The sequence below is a fragment of the Vipera berus genome, assembly GCF_964194415.1.
Source record: "Vipera berus genome assembly, chromosome: 1".
Lineage (NCBI taxonomy): Eukaryota > Metazoa > Chordata > Lepidosauria > Squamata > Viperidae > Vipera > Vipera berus.
The window spans coordinates 342,352,366-342,372,806 of NC_138202.1; the positions used below are offsets into that span (position 1 = coordinate 342,352,366).

The 20,441-nt window shown below is 41.4% G+C and overlaps 1 protein-coding gene across 1 annotated transcript in view; it reads right to left on the minus strand.

Annotated features, from left to right (window-relative positions):
* Positions 1–7,552: 7,552 nt before the first annotated feature.
* Positions 7,553–20,441, minus strand: part of TAF15 (TATA-box binding protein associated factor 15) — a 30,343-nt gene continuing 17,454 nt past the window's right edge. Inside the window, exons 8-16 of the mRNA XM_081313806.1 lie at positions 19,027–19,061; positions 18,411–18,443; positions 16,460–16,569; positions 14,910–15,039; positions 14,344–14,448; positions 13,998–14,085; positions 12,527–12,615; positions 12,346–12,436; positions 7,553–7,959 (exon numbers count right to left, since the gene is read on the minus strand). Of these exons, the coding sequence (XP_081169932.1) occupies positions 7,920–7,959; positions 12,346–12,436; positions 12,527–12,615; positions 13,998–14,085; positions 14,344–14,448; positions 14,910–15,039; positions 16,460–16,569; positions 18,411–18,443; positions 19,027–19,061 (721 nt within the window). The 3' untranslated portion in view covers positions 7,553–7,919. The remainder of the gene's footprint in view (positions 7,960–12,345; positions 12,437–12,526; positions 12,616–13,997; positions 14,086–14,343; positions 14,449–14,909; positions 15,040–16,459; positions 16,570–18,410; positions 18,444–19,026; positions 19,062–20,441) is intronic.

The following is a 20,441-nucleotide window of genomic DNA, read 5'->3' on the forward strand; positions in this document are numbered from 1 at the left end:
CAGAATTCCCCAGCCAGTAAGCAAAAAGGAAACTGCCAGGAGAATTCTGGGAATTGAAGTCCACGTCTTAAAAGTTGTCAAAGCTTAGAAACACTGGGCTATTGGAAGTCTGAGTGTGTTTCTCCTCCCTCCCTTTTATACCTCATTGAGTCAGGGGGGGATCCAAACTGAGTCTCTTCTTAATACTATTTCCTTCCTCAGCATTTAAGGAACACTTCCGTCCTTTTTGTGTATGTAACAGTTCTGAATATTTCTTTAAGGCCATCTTCATAGCTCTACACCTAAAGACAGTGTGCTTTGAAAGTGCCAAATTCTAACTACTAGACCACCAACAGTCTATTTCAATTAAATGTTTTACATAAATACCATAAGAAACATTTGGAATTGTTTTGCAACAAAGGGACTAAGCAAGATGCTAACAGGATTTCTATACAGACAATAGTGCAGGGGAACATGAACAAAATTTTCTAATGCCCTGTCTTCACGCTGCCCAAGTCTTTCCTTTCATGAGATCTTCTTTTCTTCTTTTTTAAATATCTTTATTAAATTTCAAAATCAAACAAAAACATACAAACTCAAATGAAGGGAAAAGGGGAAGCAAAATAACAAGACAGATTAAAAACAGACAAAAAATAGATCAAACAAATCTATAATAAAAATGACCTCCCACTTTTTTAGTACAGAGATAATAGCAATACAGCAACCTCTCTCTTAAGTTTAAGTGAACGATACCAATCTTTAAAATACCTTAAAATACATCCAACATTCTAAGAAACCAGTATTCACAATCCTTCCAATGAGATCTTGTATCTCCCCTCAAGATTTGCTGATGGGAGAATATCAAAGCAAGCCAGCTGAAAACTCTCCAATATTTTGGGAGAAGGAGTTAAGATGTTATGTTGCTTTTGGGATATATACACACTGACGAATTACACACTTGCGGAAATTCTGCTTAATCTTTCTATTTGCCCATTTCTTAGTCTTCATCCCAGGATGTATTTGGCATGGCCTTACCCCATTCCCCAAATCTTGAGGGGAAGTCCCATTGCCCTACCCTATCTTTCCAAGCTGCACAGAAGGAGTACACCATTATCAATGGGGCCAGGTCTTGTGGGAGGAAATTCTACTTAGCCAGATATTACATATTCTCACCCAGACTGTTTAACAGCCTTGGAGAGAATGCTGCTTGAAGTACAACATGCCATTTGATTTTCCTTAAAAACCTGGATTGGATAGACGTACCCAGGCAGGACGGAGCCCTAATTCCACTTCATAAAGAAGTTAAGATAGACATACAGTGTTGACAACTTTTAAGTTATGTGGACTTCAGCTCCCAGGATGGCTCCCAGAATGAATGAATGAATGAATGAATGAATGAATGAATGAACCTTTATTGTCAAAGTACAACCATGTATACATTGAGATTGGCTGAGCCTCCCTTCGTGCCCCCACCCCCCCAACTCACAGTGACAACAAACCCTCCATCTTATTACACCATGTGAACTAATTGCACAACACACCGGCCTCGCAAGTCAATCCTGCATAAAGTTTATAAAAATTATTTCCCGTTCAAAAGCCTAACAGCCCATGGATAAAAGCTGTTTTTCAGCCTGTTGGTGTGGCTGGCTATACTCCTGTATCTCCTACCTGATGGTAGGAGAGTAAAGAGATACCGTCCAGGGTGTGAGTCGTCCCTGACAATTTTCCTCACTCTTCCAAGGCAGCGAGCCCTGGCAATGTCATCCAGTGGTGTCAGGGGACAGCCCACGATATCTTGTGCTGTGCTCACCACCCTCTGTAATACTTCCTTATCCGCGGCTGTCAGACCAGCATACGAAACCACAATACCATATGAGAGGACGCTCTCTGGCTGGAGAATTCATGGCTGGCTGAAGAATACTGGCTGGGGAATTCTGGAAGTTGAAGTCCACATAATTTAATTTTCCCAAGGCTGGGAAACACTGCTGTAGACTTTCTTTTTCTTGACACCTCTCTGTTCCAAAGAAATATTTTCTGTCTCCCATCTAGTCTGGGAATTTCCAGCATAAATATTTTTTGTGTGTCTTGCTTACTGTACTAAAAAATAGTCGCTGTAGGTGAAAATTTTCAGGGAAACCTTCCTTTCTTGAAAATGGCATGATTATGGCCAAACCCCGGGTTATTTGGTCTGTATAAGTAAATAATGAGGCAGGATTGGCATCTATCATTCCTGATTGTTTTTTTTATATAGTCCAGAAGGATCACATCAATTTTGTGGTTACTTTCTGGGGTTTGGCCACTTTTGAGACCCACAGCTAGCTAGAGTGGGAGAGGATGTGGACAGCAGCAACTTGATTTGCAAAGTGACCTCCAGATGAGAAACCTTAAGTGCACCCACAGCAGTGTGACCATGTTTGAAATTGATTTGGACTTTGGCTGCACTAGCCAAAAGATGCCCATATGAATGAATGAATGAACCTTTATTATCAAAGTACATGTATACAGTGAGATTGGCTGAGCCTCCCTTCATGCCCCCCCCCAACTCACAGTGACAACAAACCCACCATCTTGTTACACCATGTGAGCTAATTGCACAACAACCAAGAACTGCCCTGTCAGGAGAGAATTCTGCAAATAGCAAAGGTGCGACAAAGGCTGGTAACCTAGTTTAAAGCCTTTTCTTATCACATGACCCCAGGACACTGCAACTGTCATAAATATGAGTCAATTGCCAAGTGTCTGAATTTTGATCACATGACCATGGGGATGCTGCAAAGGTCGTAAATGTGAAAAATAGTCATAAGGCACTTTTTCCAGTGCCCTTGTAAGTTTGAATGGTCACTAAACAAACTGTTATAAGTCAAGGACTGCCTGTATTATGTAAAAATCTTGATCAATCAAAGCCCAGATGAGCAGTAATCAGTATCAATCCGCATTTGTGAAAAATAACGATGCATTGTTGCAGTCCTGTTTGAAAGTAAGCTTACCTGCTCTGAGCAAAGCCAGCTAAGCTGGAATGATAAAAAGTAGTTAGGGAATGGGATAAGCAGATAGAGCAAGGGAAAGATCTTCTCATAGGAAGGCCTTGCCTATAGCATGCCACAAATAGCATGCTTAGTAGAACTGTTTTAAAAATATATTTGAACTATGGAGCTCTTGGTTTTCTGAGTTTGGTTATTTGCTTGCAGAGGTTATCCATGTTAGGTAACATCATTAATGCAAGGGAGGATGGGGTTTGTTGTTTATTTACTGTAAATTGCCCCACCAATTTTAGTGGACCCGTGGTTTTCTCCTTAATAGTTCTTTGATTAGGGTATTGTTTGGTTGTGTTTTTTGCTTAGTGTTAATCCCTACTAATCTGGGCGTTGGCTGCTGGAGAGGATGTGTTTTGAATTTTGTTTCCTTCTTAGCTTTTTTATTGTCACTTTTGAGTGGTGTGTAAATATGTTTTATTTCTATAGGATATTGATGGCTGATTTGTCTGAATGCCGAGTTTCCAGGAATTCCCTAGCGTTTTTAAATTTAGATTGGTCTATGATGCTGTTTCCAGTTAAAACTATGGTGGAGTCTCTATCCATATGCTGTGAGATTTCTGAGACCCAAGTTTTTGTCTCGATTGCTAGTTGGTGTACATGGATGTGCTCTGCTAGTCTTCTGTTTGTCTGTCTTACACAGTGGCTGTTACAATCCTTACCCTGTATGTGGTTGGTTCCTTTTTTTGCTTCTTGGGTTACTGTGTCTTTGGGTTTACTTAAGATATTTTGGATGGTTTGCTGTGCTGATGTTGTGTGGTTGTGATAGTCTGCTGGTTGTTTCTGAGATGTTTTGATGTATGGCACTGTCATCCTTTTCATAGCTTTTCTTGGCTGTGCTGCAGTGGGCTGAGTGGTCAGGCACTTTTTGATAAAGTTGCATGGGTATCCATTTTGTTGGATGTTGTATATATAGTTTAATTTTTTCTGATGTTCTGGGTTGCTGCAATGCATTTGTACTTCTTGCAATGTTTAAAGCTTGCAATTTTAAGCAGTGGGCTTTCCATAACTTTGGGGCTTCCAATAAAAAAACTTGATCTATTCTATCACATCACCAAGATTTGTGGTGCAGAAACCAATGTAAACAATTCTTCTGAGTATTTATCTTGCTTGGTTACAAGATCCACTTGTTTGCATTGCATTCTCACGTCAAAGCCATCAATGCACAATGTGGGAAACTGCTCTTCAACTGACTTGTTGCACAGCTTGATGTTGTTTTAGGAGTTAAGAGGAAGTGACAGGCTTACATGCCTGAGGACTAGTACAGATCTAGCACCTTAAATATTATACCACGTTGCCTGTCACAGGAATACAGTGACTTTAACATATGCAGGTCCCAAACTATTCAGGGTGTTTAAAGATTAAGTCCACTTTAAATTAGCTTTTGAAGTATACTGGATGCCCTTGCAATTGACACAATACATAAATAGTATTTTTAGCATCTGGATGGTTTGTTATTTGGCAGCAACTGAGGCAAGACATCAGTGAGAGTAATTAGTGATGTAGCCTTTTCTACTGTCAATCAATTTCACTCAGTAAAGATTTTAGATTTATGAGAAAAGAGAAAAAAATCTTCCTGGTCATAAAAATACAAGGAATGCAGATTCTGGCATCAGTTATTTAAAGAATGAGGAGTGGCAACTGAGTAGCACCGAACAGCAGCTGACACAGCATCTGGAGCCATATGAAAGCTCCATGCTCAGCAAGCCAGAGGCATGAATCACTCTTGACAAGGCACTGTGAAGCTTTTAAAAAGATGGACCACCACTCCAATTAAGGGACAAGCTCTTTTCCTGATCATGACCACTACCTTCTACACAAGGCAGTCTTGAGTGGCCAAACTTACATTCTGAAGTGTAACCACCCAGTTCAGGAGACAACGCAACAATAATTGTCTATACATGCATTCCCAGGTTTGGTAATATGGTTAGTCCAGTGTACTTGCAGTGCAGCCACAGGCCTGAAAAAGCCATTTTTTAATGGAATAACAGAGTTGGAAGAGACCTTGGAGGTCTTCTAGTCCAACCCCCCGCTCAAGCAGGAGACCCTATAGTATTTCAGACAAGGTTTGCGACCAGAGTCAAACATAACAAAAAAAAGCTTCTTTCAATATGTAAAAAACAAGAAAAAAGTTAAGGAAATGATCGGTCCATTAGTGGGGGAAAGTGGCAAGAAGGTGACAAGCAACAGGGAGAAAGCATTTAACTCGTGTTTTTTTTCCTTTTTTTGCATCCGTCCTTACAGAAAGGGAAAAAACAGTCCAACCTATCAAAAACAGTGCCGTAAAAAACAGAAACACAAGTTACCGGTAAGATAGGCAAAAAATGGCACGTGAGTACCTGTCCAGCCTAGACGAGTTGAAATCACCAGGACCAGATGGATTATACCCCAAAGTTCTCAAGGAACTGGCAGATGTTATCTCAGAACCATTGAACTTTATTTTTCAAAGATTCTGGAGCACTGGGGAACTACCAGATGACTGGAAGAGAGCTGATGTAGTTCCCATATTCAAAAAAAAAAAAAAGGGGGGGGGGAAATGGATCCAGGAAACTACAGACCTATCAGCCTAACCTCAATACCTGGGAAGATTCTGGAAAAGATAATCAAACAACAAATCAGCGAACACCTAGAGACAAAGTCATTACTAAAAGCCAACATGGGTTTGTCAAAAACAGATCATGCCAGACAAATCTTATTGCATTCTTTGACCAAGTGACAAAACTAGTGGACCAGAGGAATGCTGTAGATATAATTTACTTGGACTTCAGTAAGGCATTTGATAAAGTAGATCACAACCTACTACTTGATAAGATAGAAAAATGTGGGTTAGACAACATCACCACCAGATGGATTCGTAGCTGGCTGACCGGCTGTACTCAGCGTATGGTCCTCAATGGAATTGCATATACATGGAGGGAAGTGTGTAGTGGGGCGCCCCAGGGCTCTGTTCTAGGCCCAGTGATCTTCAACATCTTCATTAACAATTTAGATGAGGGGATAGAAGGGGAACTCATCAATACCAAGATGGCAGGAATAGCCAACACTCCAGAAGATAGGCTTAAGATACAGGAGGATCTGGACAGACTTGAACACTGGACGCTATCTAACAAAATGAAATTCAATGGTGAAAAAAGTAAGGTTCAACATTTAGGCAAGAAAAACCAAATGTACAGGTATAGTATGTGGTACCTTGCTCAATAGTAGTAACTATGAGAGGGATCTTGCGAGTCCTAGGGAACAATCACTTAAATATGAGCCAGCAGTGTGCTGCAGCTGCCAAAAAAACCAAGACAGTGCTAGGCTGCATTAACAGAGGGATACAATCAAGATCACGTGCCTAGGTAAGGCCACACTTGGAATACTGTATCCAGTTTTGGTCACCAGGATGTAAAAAAGATGTTGAGACTCTAGAAAGAGTACAGAGAAGAGCAACAAAGATGATTACGGGACTGGAAGCTAAAACATATAAGGAAAGGTTGCTGTAATTGGGTGTCTAGTTTAATGAAAAGCAGGACTAGGGGTGAAATGATAGCAGTATTCCAATATCTCGGGCTGCCACAAAGAGGGAGACAAGCTATTCTCCAAATCGCCTAAAGGAAGGACAAGAAGCAATGGATGGAAGCTAATGAAGGAGAGAAGCAACCTAGAATTAAGGAGAAACTTCCTGACAGAACAATTAACCAGTGGAACAACCTTCCATTATGGTGACCCATACAAGCCCTAATCAAAATGTTGCTTTCTCATCCAGATGGAGTCCTGCTGAATGCATCAATTCTCCCCTTGCACAGGTATAGATGGAGACAGCTGAAACTGTAAACTCTGGGAGCCATTCAAGACCACTTTCCATTCAATTTTTAATGTTAAGAGCAACATGAAAATATAAGACTGAAAATCACATTCTAGGATTACTGCCAAGAGTGTATACAATCATGTTTTTTAAAATACCAAAGCACTGTTTCTATTTATATCACAATAAGCTCAACTTTTAATTCAGTGCAGTTTGTTTCTCTCTCCAAAATATATTTTTTCTATAAAAATAACGAAATTCCTTTTGGTAAATGGGTTGCCATATAAAAATGTAAGGTTAGACAGACAGACAAGACAATCCTTAACATTACCGTGTGTGGATATGGACAAAACCCATTAAAATTCTCAAGCTCAAAAAGATTTCCAATAAATCAACAACATGCCTCCAGAAGTTGTGAATGCTCCAACACTGTAAGTTTTTAAGAAGAGATTGGATAACCATTGTCTGAAATGGTAGTTTTTACTGCCTGAGCAGGAGATTGGACTATAAATGTTGTTCAGTATTCTGTAAATATTGGCTGTACATAGCCTAATTCCCTTCTCAGCCAACAAATTTATTAGTATATGCCAATTTACATAATTTAGATCTACAGAACAAATGGTTTCACCCCAAAACTGTTCACATTTTAGAACAATCTAGTTCACCATTTAAGCACTCCATACACAAGGGTGCCTCTGAGCTGAAATACAGAAAAATAAATTATTGAAATAACAATGGCTAAAAGCAGTCAAGATGTCACAAATAAACAATCAGCTTTTATTTTATTTTTATTTTTGTATTATAAAACATGTCAGATTTTTGGCAAATATTTTACAATTTTATTCCATCCTTATTTTAAGAGCCTGTGAACAAGTGTAGTTGGTAGCTGGGGGAAAATGGGGGAATGTCGGAAATAGATGAAATTTTAAAGGACTTGCTAAAAAAAAAGGGGGGGAAAAACAGGGAAGAGTATCCCAGTCCCTCCCACCAAATTAAAAATCCAGTTTTTACATTTAATTCCACTATCCAAGAGACCATGGGATATAAAGCAGCAGGCGAAACTCAGCAATTCTGCTGTGAAAAGCCATTAGAAAGAAGGAGGGGACATTCTCTTTTTTTTTTTAGTAGGGTCTGTTACGTTGATCATTTCTGAAGTCACTTCTGGAAAAGAGGAAAAAAATATTCAATTCTCACACTTAACTTCCTTGTAATAAATACAAAGTGTACAAATCTAGTTGCTGCACGTGATTCCTAGTAAGGATGTTGGTATCACTCACAAGCAACAAACATAGAGTCAAACCACCAAGAGGTAAGGGGGAAGAGAGAAACCTGGTCTAGTTGAAAGTCCTGTTCTTCCAAAGAGCCTTCTGGTTTTCAACTTTGTCCAGAAATAAGCTCAGAATATCATAAATGGAAGAATTACAACAACTAGCAATGATAGTAAAATATAGTCTGAAGTTTAAGGTAAAGGTAAAGGTTCCCCCACACATGCCTGCTAGTCGTTTCCGACTCTAGGGGCCGGTACTCATCTCCGTTTCAAAGCCAAAGAGCCAGCGTTTGTCCGAGGACATCTTCCGTGGTCATGTGGCCGGCATGACTAGACACCAAAGGCGCACAGAGCGCTGTTACCTTCTCACCGTAGTGGTCCCTATTTTTCTACTTGCATTTTTACGTGCTTTCGAACTGCTAGGATGGCAGAAGCTGGGACAAGTAACAGGCGCTCACTCTGTTACGTGGCACTCGGGATTCGACCCGCCAAACTGCCGACCATCTGATCGACAAGCTCAGCGTCCTAACCCACTGAGCCACAACTTCACTAACAAACTACTAATAAGAGCTGCATTAGTTAGAATGCAAAGACCATTTATTAATGGGGTAGAACATGTGGCTTGATATTTTCATTTTGCCAAAGCTTAGCTGTGCCTGGATGGGAACTTATACTGAAGAACAGCAGGAAGTAAATAAAACAAAACCATGGGGGAGTGGGAGTGGCGGTAGTTATGAGGGAGACCTTGTGTCTGCAGGAGGCCACCGTTCTTCAGATAGTCGGGTGTGAGTCTCTCCTCCTGAGATGCGGCCCTAAGGCGCAGTTGGGCTTGCTGCTGGTGTACCTTTCGCCTAGTCGCGCAGCGGCAGCCCTGCCTGAGCTTCTCGATATCCTCTCGGGACTGGTGATTGAGTTTCCCAAACTCATGGTCTTGGGAGACTTCAATCTCCCATCCCTGGGAGGATCTTCTGAGTTAGCTCGGGAGTTCATGGCTTCCATGACGGCCATGGACCTGACACAAGTAATTCATGGACCGACTCATGTGGGAGGCCACACCCTTGATTTGGTTTTTCTATCCGGATGGTGGTTAGATGATCTTGGTGGGGGCTCTCCAATTGTTATGCCCCTGTCATGGACAGATCATCATCTCCTGCAGCTGGTCTTCCGCTTTGCTGCTCCTCGCCGTGGGTGTGTCGAACCAATTAGATAGTTCCGCCCCAGGTGCTTAATGGACCCTGAGAGATTCCAGGCAGCGCTGGGGTCCCCACCTGCCTCCTCTGCTCACAGCTCGGCAGATGCCTTAGTGGAAGCCTGGGAAAGGACGGCCACGGAGGCACTTGACCGAGTTGTACCCTTGCGGCCCCTGACCCGGTGCAGATCCCAGTGGGCTCCATGGTTCTCTGCGGAGCTCCGGGAGATGAAGGCATCGGAGACGGGGCCTAGAGAGCGGTTGGAGGTCCAGCCGATCTGAATCCGACCGATTGCGACTAAGAACCCATATTAGGTCTTATCTCGCAGCGATAAGGGTGGCGAGGTCTAATTACTTCGCTACCCTTATCGCGTCCGCAGATAATCGCCCGGCCGCCCTGTTTAGGGTGACCCGCTCCCTCCTCAATCAGGAGGTGAGTGAGGAACCCTTGCAGGGGCGTGCTGAGGAGTTTAACCAACTTCTGTTGGATAAAATCGCTCAGATTCGGACCGATTTGGACTCCGACTGGGCAGAGTCAGACGATCAGGACACAGGTGATCTTGTCAATGTGATCTGGGAGGAGTTCGATCCTGTAACTCCGGAGGAAGTGGACAGGATTATGGGGAGGCTGAGCTCCACCACATGTTTATTGGACCCGTGCCCTTCCTGGCTGGTTTATGCAGCCCGGGAGGGGACACGAGGCTGGTTCCAGGCGGTTATATCTGCCTCTTTGAGTGAGGGTAGTTTCCCCGCCGCCCTGAAGGAGGCGGTGGTGAGACCCCTCCTCAAGAAGCCTGCCTTGGTCCCAGCTGTGTTAAATAACTTTCGTCCGGTCTCCAACCTTCGCTTTCTTGCGAAGGTTGTTGAGAGTGTGGTGGCGCATCAGCTCCCTCTGGTTCTGGATGAAGCGGATTATCTAGACCCATACCAATCGGGCTTCAGGCCCGGGTACAGCACGGAGACGGCATTGGTCGCTCTGGTGAATGATCTCTGGAGGGCTCGGGACAGGGGATATTCAACTGTCCTAGTCCTATTAGACCTCTCAGCGGCTTTCGATACCATCGACCATGGTATCTTGCTGCGGCGTCTCAGGGGATTGGGAGTGGGAGGCACGGTCCTTCAGTGGTTCTCCTCCTATCTCCTGGGACGCTCGCAGTCGGTGTTGGCAAGGGGGCAGAGGTCGACCTCGAGGCCTCTCGCTTGTGGAGTCCCTCAGGGGTCGGTCCTCTCGCCTCTCCTGTTCAACATCTACATGAAACCGCTGGGTGAGATCATTCGTGGTTTTGGAGTTGGGTATCATCAGTATGCTGATGATACCCAGCTTTTCATTTCGACCCCAAACCACCCCAGTGATGCCCTCGACGTGATGTCCTGCTGCCTGGAGGCGGTTCGGGTCTGGATGGGGAGGAACAGGCTTCGACTCAACCCTGACAAGACCGAGTGGCTGTGCGTACCGGCATCTCGGGATATTCAGGATATCCCATCTCTCTCTATGGGGGGTGAGTTATTACCCCCCGTAGATAGGGCTCGCAACTTGGGAGTCCTCCTAGATTCACAGGTTTCTCTAGAAGACCATATAGTAGCTGTGACTGGGGGGCCCTCGCCCAGGTTCGCCTGGTGCACCAGTTGCGGCCCTATCTAGACCGGGATGCCTTACGTACGGTCACTCACGCCCTCGTGACCTCTCGTCTGGACTACTGCAACGCTCTCTACATGGGGCTACCCTTGAAGACCACTCGGAGGCTCCAGCTGGTACAGAATGCAGCCGCGAGAGTTGTGTTGGGAGTTTCCCAACACTCCCATGTTACACCTCTGCTCCGCGAGCTGCATTGGCTTCCAGTTGTCTTCCGGGTGAGATTCAAGGTGTTGGTAATGACCTACAAAGCCCTACATGGCATTGGTCCGGAATACCTTGGGGAGCACCTGCGGCCGGCGTCAACTTCCCTCCGCCCAGTACGCTCCCACAGAGAGGGCCTCCTCAGGGTGCCACCGGTCAAAGAATGTCGACTGGTGGCCCCCAGGGGGAGGGCGTTCTCTGTGGGCGCGCCGGATTTATGGAACCATCTTCCGGTCGAGCTCCGGATGGCGCCTGACCTCCGCTCCTTCCGGCGCGATCTCAAAACCTACCTTTTCGAACAAGCTGGCCTGGCCTGATGGGATGGGGTTGGGTTTTATTAATCTGTTTTAATCTATTTTTTAATGTGTTTTAACTTATTCATGGGCATTTGTTTAATCGTTTTTAATTTTTGTATCTTGTTTTTTAATATGTATTGCCCTGTTCACCGCCCTGAGTCCTTCGGGAGAAGGGCGGTATACAAATAATAATAATAATAATAATAATAATAATAATAATAATAATAATAATAATAATAATAATAATAATAATAATAATAATAATAATAATAATAATAATAATAATGAACCAAGAATAAGTCCTTGAGGAATTTATAATAAACCCAGAACCAGTGCTTATCTATCCTGAGGATTTAAGGCTTCAGACAAATGTGCAACTGGCCATTAGTTGTCCAGGATCAACCCATCCATTATTCCAAGAAGCTAAATCAGCCAACACAAATCCCCACTTTTTATCCCCATGATCATCCTATGCAGCAGATTATCCCAACGGAACAAACTGCCCGGTGAGTTTCAGAAACCCAGCTTGCTTCTACCCCAGGGGTGTCATGGTGAAACCGCACCCACCCCATTGCCGGCAATGGAAACAAAGTTGCAATACGTTGCAACATGTCACCTGGTGAGTTTGACACCCCTGTTCTACCCCATTCTGGCTTATGACAGAAGCACATTTTATCAAAAATGTTTCTGGTGTGACTAAAGCCAAAACCAATCAACCTCTCCCAGAAAATCTGGTCCCTGGTTTCATTATAAATCACTCTTTTGAGCCTGTCTCCTGATAGGTAGGTTGACATTCTAGAATGAACCAGGCAGCTTTCACTTGCAGGTGGGTCTCTGGAGACCTCCAAACTTTCTCCATTACTGAACTTTAATCTAATCCATCTGCCAGTTCTCTGCACCGTTTGAAGAAAAAAAACAACACAACACTTCTGTAAATGTGTAAAAATTCAGTACCAACCTTCCTCCCATTTTGCCACCAAAGCCACCGCCCCGGCCACCACGGCCTCTGAATCCCCGATCACCTCCAAAACCACCTCTGCCACGGAAATCTGCAAAGAAGGAAGATAAAACAAAAAATTCTGAATGTCACTCCAGCCAACAACATTCCCCCGTTTTTAAATGGTGGGGTTTTCACACACCTCCTCCAGAGGGACGCCCGTCATCCGGTCTGGGCTCATTACACTGATTGCAGGAATTCCGGCGAGCAAAATTCATATTTCCACAGCTCCTGAAAAAGACCAGGAAACACCTTTCAGTAATTGCTAAGAGACTAAGAGTGAAGGCAAGGGCTATATACTCAATAAATTTTACACAGGTAGTCCTCGACTTATTTATTTATTTATTTATTTATTTATTTATTTATTTATTTATTTATTTATTTATTTATTAAATTTTTATACCGCCCTTCTCCCGAAGGACTCAGGGCGGTGAACAGGGCATATCACAATTGAGCTCAACATTTCTGTTGCTAAGCAAGATAGCTGTGAATTTTGCCCCATTTTACAACCTTTCTTGCCACAGAAACATGACCATGGGGATGCTGCAATGGTTTTAAGTGTGAAAAATGATCACAAGTCACTTTTTTCAGTGCCGCTATAAGTTTTAGCAGTCATTTAATGAACTGAATGGGACTATCTGTATAGCCCTTATTTAGAAACATTGATTTTTGCTCCTCATCTTATTAGACTCCAATTCTCATTCAGCTATAATAGTTTTGGTATAACTACTGAGTTTTGACAATGGAAATAATCTAACAAAATAAAGGGGGGGAAATGCCACTGCCCAGTAGCAAGATATTTGAGTTGCCAAATCGTTCTCTGAGTAAAATCTACAGCATCTGGCAGAATCTCGCTAACTGGTCTATTACTGAAAGGTTCGCCCAGGGTCAGATCTGTTTAATGCTTGATTGAGAAGCCACTAGGGACTGTACACCAGAAAAATTGGAAGGAAAAATCTTTAAAGAGGGCAATCGCAAACAACTTCGACGCTGTTGTCTCAAAAATTACATGGATTGGTCCATGAGATCAGCAGGAAGGGAGCTCAAACAGATAGAAGCTAGCAACCTCTGAGTGAAAGGTCAAACCCTTCTAGTTAAAGATACTAGATTACATCAGCTTCAAACTGCACTTTTGAACAATCCTGAAAAGCCTATCAAATAGGGTAGGCAATTTGATGCTCCTGCCAGATACCCTGTTCCATTTAAAAAAAACTTTCCACCGGAAAAATAAATTAGCATGCTGCAAAACATCTAGCATCATTTTATTTCCAAGAATGAACTTGGAAATAAAGATCCTTAGGAAATAAAAATGATAGGTAGTTGCAGGCAAGTGCTGTTTGGAACCTTGCACAGAATGAAGGTGTAGATAAGCCAGCTGATTTGAGCAACCTTGCTAGTTGGATTAGTTAGTTCTGGATTTTTTTTTTCTTATGAGAGATCAACCCCCACACCCTTAGCAGCTATTTTGTGAACAGAGAAGCCTTTCGTGGCAGCCATTTTGGGGGAATTTCCATGCTACCTTTTCAATATTCCAACTATTCATTGTCCCAAATAATCTACTTTTAGACTAAGCAGTTCTAGGCAACCTCAGTATAAGACTGAAAGTGACTTACGGGTTAGGACAAACCCAATCACCACTCTTAGGTTCTCCACCTCGGCCCTGGAACCCCCCTCCTCTTCCAAAGCCCCCTCCACGTGAACCTGCAAGCACAATGATATTACAATTATAACAAAGAAATGGGTATGTGGCCCTTATGGCAAAGACTCGCAATATACAGCATGACTAGCCCCTGACATCAAAACTGGCCAATATGTACCAGCTGTTTGGTCAGGGATAATCATGAAAACAGGTTAGGCTGAAGTGTTGCTCCCGTTCACAGGGAGAAACCCAGATGAACAACCCAAAAAGGAAATGCACCACTGGACTACAATGTAGAAGGCATCTGGATTGGTTACTACCTCGGCGTCCACCACCACCACCACCATTTCCACCACCTCCTCGCATGAATTCCGGCCGTCTGGTTGCGAAGGAAACCCTGATAACGCTGCCATTGAATTCTTTTCCTTTAGAGGGAAGAATAGAGATCAAGAATAAATCGAGTGGCCAGCTACAACATGGAAATGAAATGCTTAAGTACTGAATCCAAAAAACTACACCATGCAAAATTGATAATAATGCAGAGTTCACTTATGCTCAGTCTTATAAGGCAATCTTCCCTAACCTGGGGGTCCATCTAATGGACTGAACTTCAGTGCTGGCCAGGGAAACCATTTCCCACACATGCATTCCATTTCCACAGAATCCACCCTTGCTATAGCAGCAACAGCCTTTATTATTATGTTTTTAACATTTTATTTGTATACTACCCACAATCCCTCTGTGAAGGAGATGAGAGGTTTCCAAATATTGCCTGATAAATAAATGCATAAATAAATGTGGCTTAACAATTTTACAATCTGCCTATAATGAGGCATTTCAGTGCTCATGTTTTAATTGGTTGGCAAGCCCTATGGGACAACCTTACCATCAAACCAGTCAATGGCGGCCTTAGCAGATGGAGGATCATCAAAAGATACTGTTGCTTCTCCCTTTGGCTTGCCAGTGTCCTTGTCTGTATACAGATTTATCATAAGTTTACCTGTCTTTTTGTTTGTCTGGGAAAAAGAGAGAATTCTTTTTTACCATCCATGTAAGAGTCTAATAATCTAATAATGGTGAATTCTGCCATGAACAAGCTCCCTCCTCCAACTCCACCATCCTTTGCTGTCCAAAATCTGTTCCTTCAAAAGATCATTCCCCTCTCTCCTTTTGTACTGTATTGCTTGGCACTGCTTACTAGAACAGTTATGCAATGCTATCTTTCTTCATTTAAATCTTTCCTCAAAGCCTATCTTTTCTATGAAAGTTAAAATGAATGCCCACTGTAGCTCAGATGAAACAGCTTTCCTTTTTACATTGTCTCTACTTGTCTGTCATAACCAATGAGAGTGGTCTCTCATAACCAATTTTAGACTTGATGCTCCTTGAAGTAAGGACCTGTCCTGACTTTCAGATATGCTGATGGAATGTATAAACAAATAGAAAACTGTGGCCTATTTTCAAGCCTCCGCCCTCAAATTTCATGGGTATCAACAACTGTAACAACACAGAAAGGAAATAACCTAGAAAATAGCCTATAAAAGTATGGCAGAGATCTAATAAGTTAATATACTTTGCAGTTCTCCATTTGGGCGGTATTGTGATCTATGGGTAGTCCTCAGGTTACAACAACCATTGGAAATGGAATTTCTATCACTAAATCTCCTCCGCCCATATACCTTTCCCAGTCCCTCTGTGTTCATACCATACTGGTTACTTGCTCACCCCTACACACTCTCCCTGACCCAAGCCTCTCACACTCCCTTGCACACGCCCTAATCTGCACTGCTCACACTCTCCCTGACTCACACACCTCTTCCACACCCCCTAGCACCTGAACCATGCCTCTCTCCCCCCACTTCCCCTGCACATCCATAGCTCCCTCCCACACCTGGAAGCAGTTTAGGACTTTCAACTTCCTGCCAGCTTCCCCAGACTTTGGTTGTCACATGCCATTTGGAAGTTGCCTGTCAATGGTGGAGGAATTCAGTTAACAATGCAATTAGGAGTATAGGGATTACCATTGCTAAACTATGAGATCGTGCTTAGTGAAGGAAATCCTGATCCCAATTGTGTCAAAAGTCCAGACCCAATGGAAGAAACCACTTATACTTTACACTCATTCAGAAAGAACTGATAGCAAGATGGAGAACATGGATAATAGCTGCTTCACAGTGCTGGAGATCTGCCAGATTTAGAGATCTGCCAAATCTGAATCCAATTACGCATATTTCGTTAGAAATACTGCCTTTTCATTCAAGTTCACATTCTGATAGCCCTCATAATTTGAGTGTCTCAATACTGTTTTTATCTATTTAAATATTTTGGTTCTGCACTGATATTCTCTTTTTAAATACTTATTATTCCTCCTTGTTCTTCTCTTAGCCTGTATTAGCCGATTTGCTCCCCTTTTTAAAATTTTACCACCTTAAATACCTTAATAACACCTATTTGCTTGAAGTAATCAGCCACTTGATCTGGTGAAACATCCTCTCCAAGTCCTTGTACAAAGATGGTGTTGTTATCAGAATTGTCAGACTCTGAATCTACATTGAAGAGAGCCCGGTGTTATGTTTAACCAAAGTGTGTAGCAGAAGCTGTGCAAAGTATTACAGTCTTTTTTTTCAAAATGTCCAAGAAAGTTAATTTCATATGTCAACCAGTGAGACTTTATACTTTGCCCCCTCTGTGTACTCAAGAGAATTAAATCAAGACATTTAAACTGCGTCAAGCTGAGAAAATGCATATGCAGTATAGATGCACAGAAACCAAAAGCAAAGAATTACCCATGTTTAAGGAAAACCATTATGAATAATCCACTCTCAATGCAATTTTTAATCAGAAATATTAACATTTGTTAAAAGGTGCACAATTGTGCAAAAACATTTTTCACCCAATGCTACTAGTGACAGTGAGCAATTAACAAATCAGAACATTACAGATTCTAAATACAGCAGCTGGACTGTTAATGCTTTTTGCAAGAATTTGTTTCTCATCACAATTTTAAATTTGAGCCAAGGCACGTAAAAGCTATAAGCTTGATTGTCTACTTCAGAGGCATATACCGGTACATTAATTCTGAAAAAGCACCACCATTAAAAAACATCCTGTCACTAAGATTCCTTTCCACAAACTGATTGCATGCATGTATTATTAATTCAGAAGTCAGCTAGAAAAAAGTCATTTGCAAAGAATTTTAATTTATTTTCTTGCCACTATATTTGATCTTTACTTATAGTACTATGTTTTTATTGAACTGTCAATCTAACATATATACTGCTATCAAGACTTTTTTTTCTCATTAAGCATTTTGCTATTTAGTTCAAAATATCAAACAAAATAGTTAGACGAAAAGTTACCATTCACCCTGAACAAAGAATCACTGCGCTATTAGGAGCCTAAGGGATCTTTTCAAATAACCCCCTTTACTGGAATTAAAAATTCCAAAAATGGTTTGGTATGTAATCCTGCTACTCAATAGTAAAAGACCAACTAAGGCCACTCTTCTTTGACTTCTGTACATTTAGGAAACCTACATTTTACCAAAAGATCATATTAATTAAGAGTAGAAAACAAAAGCCATTCTGCTCAAATAATCCCAAAACACCCTTCCTGGATTAAGGAGCTACATAATCTCGCATCTTTTTTCTCCAACACTGATAAATCAAATGGCTCTAGAAAGTTTACAAGGAGGGTTAGAACATAGCAACCATTATTATGTGTGCACCGTGAATCTAGTCTATCCCCCTCTTTTTGTCTTAAAGCCATCTAAGCTGATGCATTTTATCAAGTCATTTCTTTCACTTTACTTGATTTAGTTACCTATGTACAGTATTCAAAGGGGAACAAAGTGTTTTTCAGCCCTCCCCTTCCTATCATTTGTGGCATTTAATAATAGTACAAGTTGTTTTGTACCAATGGAAACTGTTGACTAGGGTTACATAGAAATGATTTAATAAACCATGATTTAGAAACTACAATTTTCAGGTTTAAACAGTAGGTTTATTTGAATTTGGTTTAGTGTGTTACATGAATCTACATGGGAATATTAGTATTAGTCCTCCAGAATTTGAGGATAGTTTCATTGCTGGCATTTCCTGATAGGGCCGGGAGAGGAATTCCTAGCAGTTCAATGATTATTCCACTTTGCCCTAGTTTTATTCCAGTCTAATTAAAGGATTACTAATGGTGCCAAGAAAACAGAGTGACATCATGAAGGAGATGGCTGAGTTAACTGCAATTTTATCCTTTCCAAAATACTATGAACAAGCCTGCTCAAGTCTGCCACAATTTTGGGGAACTGGCCCAAGACTGGAATAAACCATCTTCTACAAAACTAAGAGAGATAATCATAAAACTGTGTATCATATAAGGCTTCTACATTTACCTGCATCTGGCTTTGGCCCATAATCCCTTTGACCTGTGAAACAGGAGAAAAAAAGCAATGGGTATCTAAGTAACACCACACACAAGGGAGAATCAAGTATTCAATCTTGATATAACTAATATTAGCAATAAGATATGTGACACTGAAACCAAGTAATTGCAATTAAGAATGATATAAGATTTTGCCCAAGAAGAAAACCAACAATGGTTTCTAAGCTGTTTATGCTGGCGGTTGGTTGTCTTGTAGTTGCTGTTGTCCACATAACTAAGCTCTTTGCCACAAAAATTCTCTCACTAAGGCAATGTGCTTAGAAGATTGTTTGTAGATGCCATCTGAAGCCAACGAGTTGCCAGAAAAATCATTTCATGCAATTGGGAAATAAAAAAACGAAACCAGGAATCCCATTTTAAAAAATGTATTATAAACACTTTAAAAAAAAAAAGCTAAGCACACACACACACCAGCCTCAGCCCAAACAGGAAAAAATAATAATCAAATGCTTCTAATGGATAGAAACATGAAAATACCGTATTCGGTGGCTCATTAGGGGTTGGGATTTTTTGGCACCTTTTAATATAGTTTCCACTTTAATAGTTTTTTGATGCTCAGGACTTACCACCATAATTTTTGAAGCCACCTCGGTCACCACCACTGCAGAGGAAAAATTGAAGAAATAATTTCTTCTTTAAGTCTTGACATGCTGAGCCCAAGGCTCAAAAGCTGCACTTACTGAAAGTTTATTTACTGCATATTCTATAAAAATAGTCTAATTTGTAGTATATACTTTTTTTTTTGCACCACACAGATTAAACAAGGAAAATAACTTTCTGCTTATGACTATACTGTAGTTGACATGACTGTAAGATGGCTTTTTTTTTACAAAAATCCCAACATCCTACAGTATTTCACTGCAGAATTCCTCTTGTTCACATAGTGTCAAACTTCCCAACAATGTGGTGAAACAACAGTCAATTAAAATGAAATCTGAATGCGTGCTTTACGTGAAATTTGATTTTTACAAGTTAAGTTTCTAAATCTGCAAGCTATTGTAAGGGGGAATATGCTTTATTTCACTGTATTTCTAAACTAACAGCATCCAAAGTAGTAGCATTCATAGAAATGGATCAAATCCCACTTATCCTCAGTTAAGAACCAGAGGGCTCTCCTTCAGCCTTACCTACTTCAAAAATCTGTTGAGAGGTTTCAGATTAAAACAATATGCACTGCTTTGAGCAAGGGGGAGGAGATAAGCCATCATTAGTTATTTAAAGAAGGCATGGTTAAAGAAAGGGCAAAAATATTTAAATTTTTAGGAGAAAAATTCTACCTAAGCCCTTTTATTATCTTTATGTATTTATGAAGACATGTGAAAGATTATCAGATAATGTGCAATCACTTATCAATTCATTTTATTACTTACTTGAGAGTAAATTTACAAACAAGGGAAAAATATCTCAAGGCCAAATCTGGCATCCTTGCATTACAGTACTATTACATAGCATGTCTGCATCAAGCAAACTGAGTAATATGGACAGAATCAGGTCCAGTAAAGCCATTTTTGTCTGGGGAATTTTAAGCATGAATCTTTGGTTCTGCGGCATTAAGAATACAATTACATTCTACAGTATTAAGAATAGGATTGACTATCAGAAAACAACAAAGATGATTGGGGGACTGGAGGCTAAAACATATAAGGAACAGTTGCTGGAATTGGGCATCTCTAGTTTAATGAAGAGAAGGATGAGGGGGGACACGATAGCAATATTCCAATATCTCAGGGGCTGCCACAAAGAAAAGGGAGTCAAGCTATTCTCCAAAGCACCTGAAGGCAGGACAAGAAGCAATGGATGGAAACTAATCAAGGAGAGAAGTAACCTAGAACTAAGGAGAAACTTCCTGACAGTTAGAATTAACCAGTGGAACAACCTGCCTCCAGAAGCTGTGAATGCTCCAACACTGGAAGTTTTTAAGAAGAGACTGGACAGCCGTTTGTCTGAAATGGCATAGGATTTCCCACCTGAGCAGGGGGTT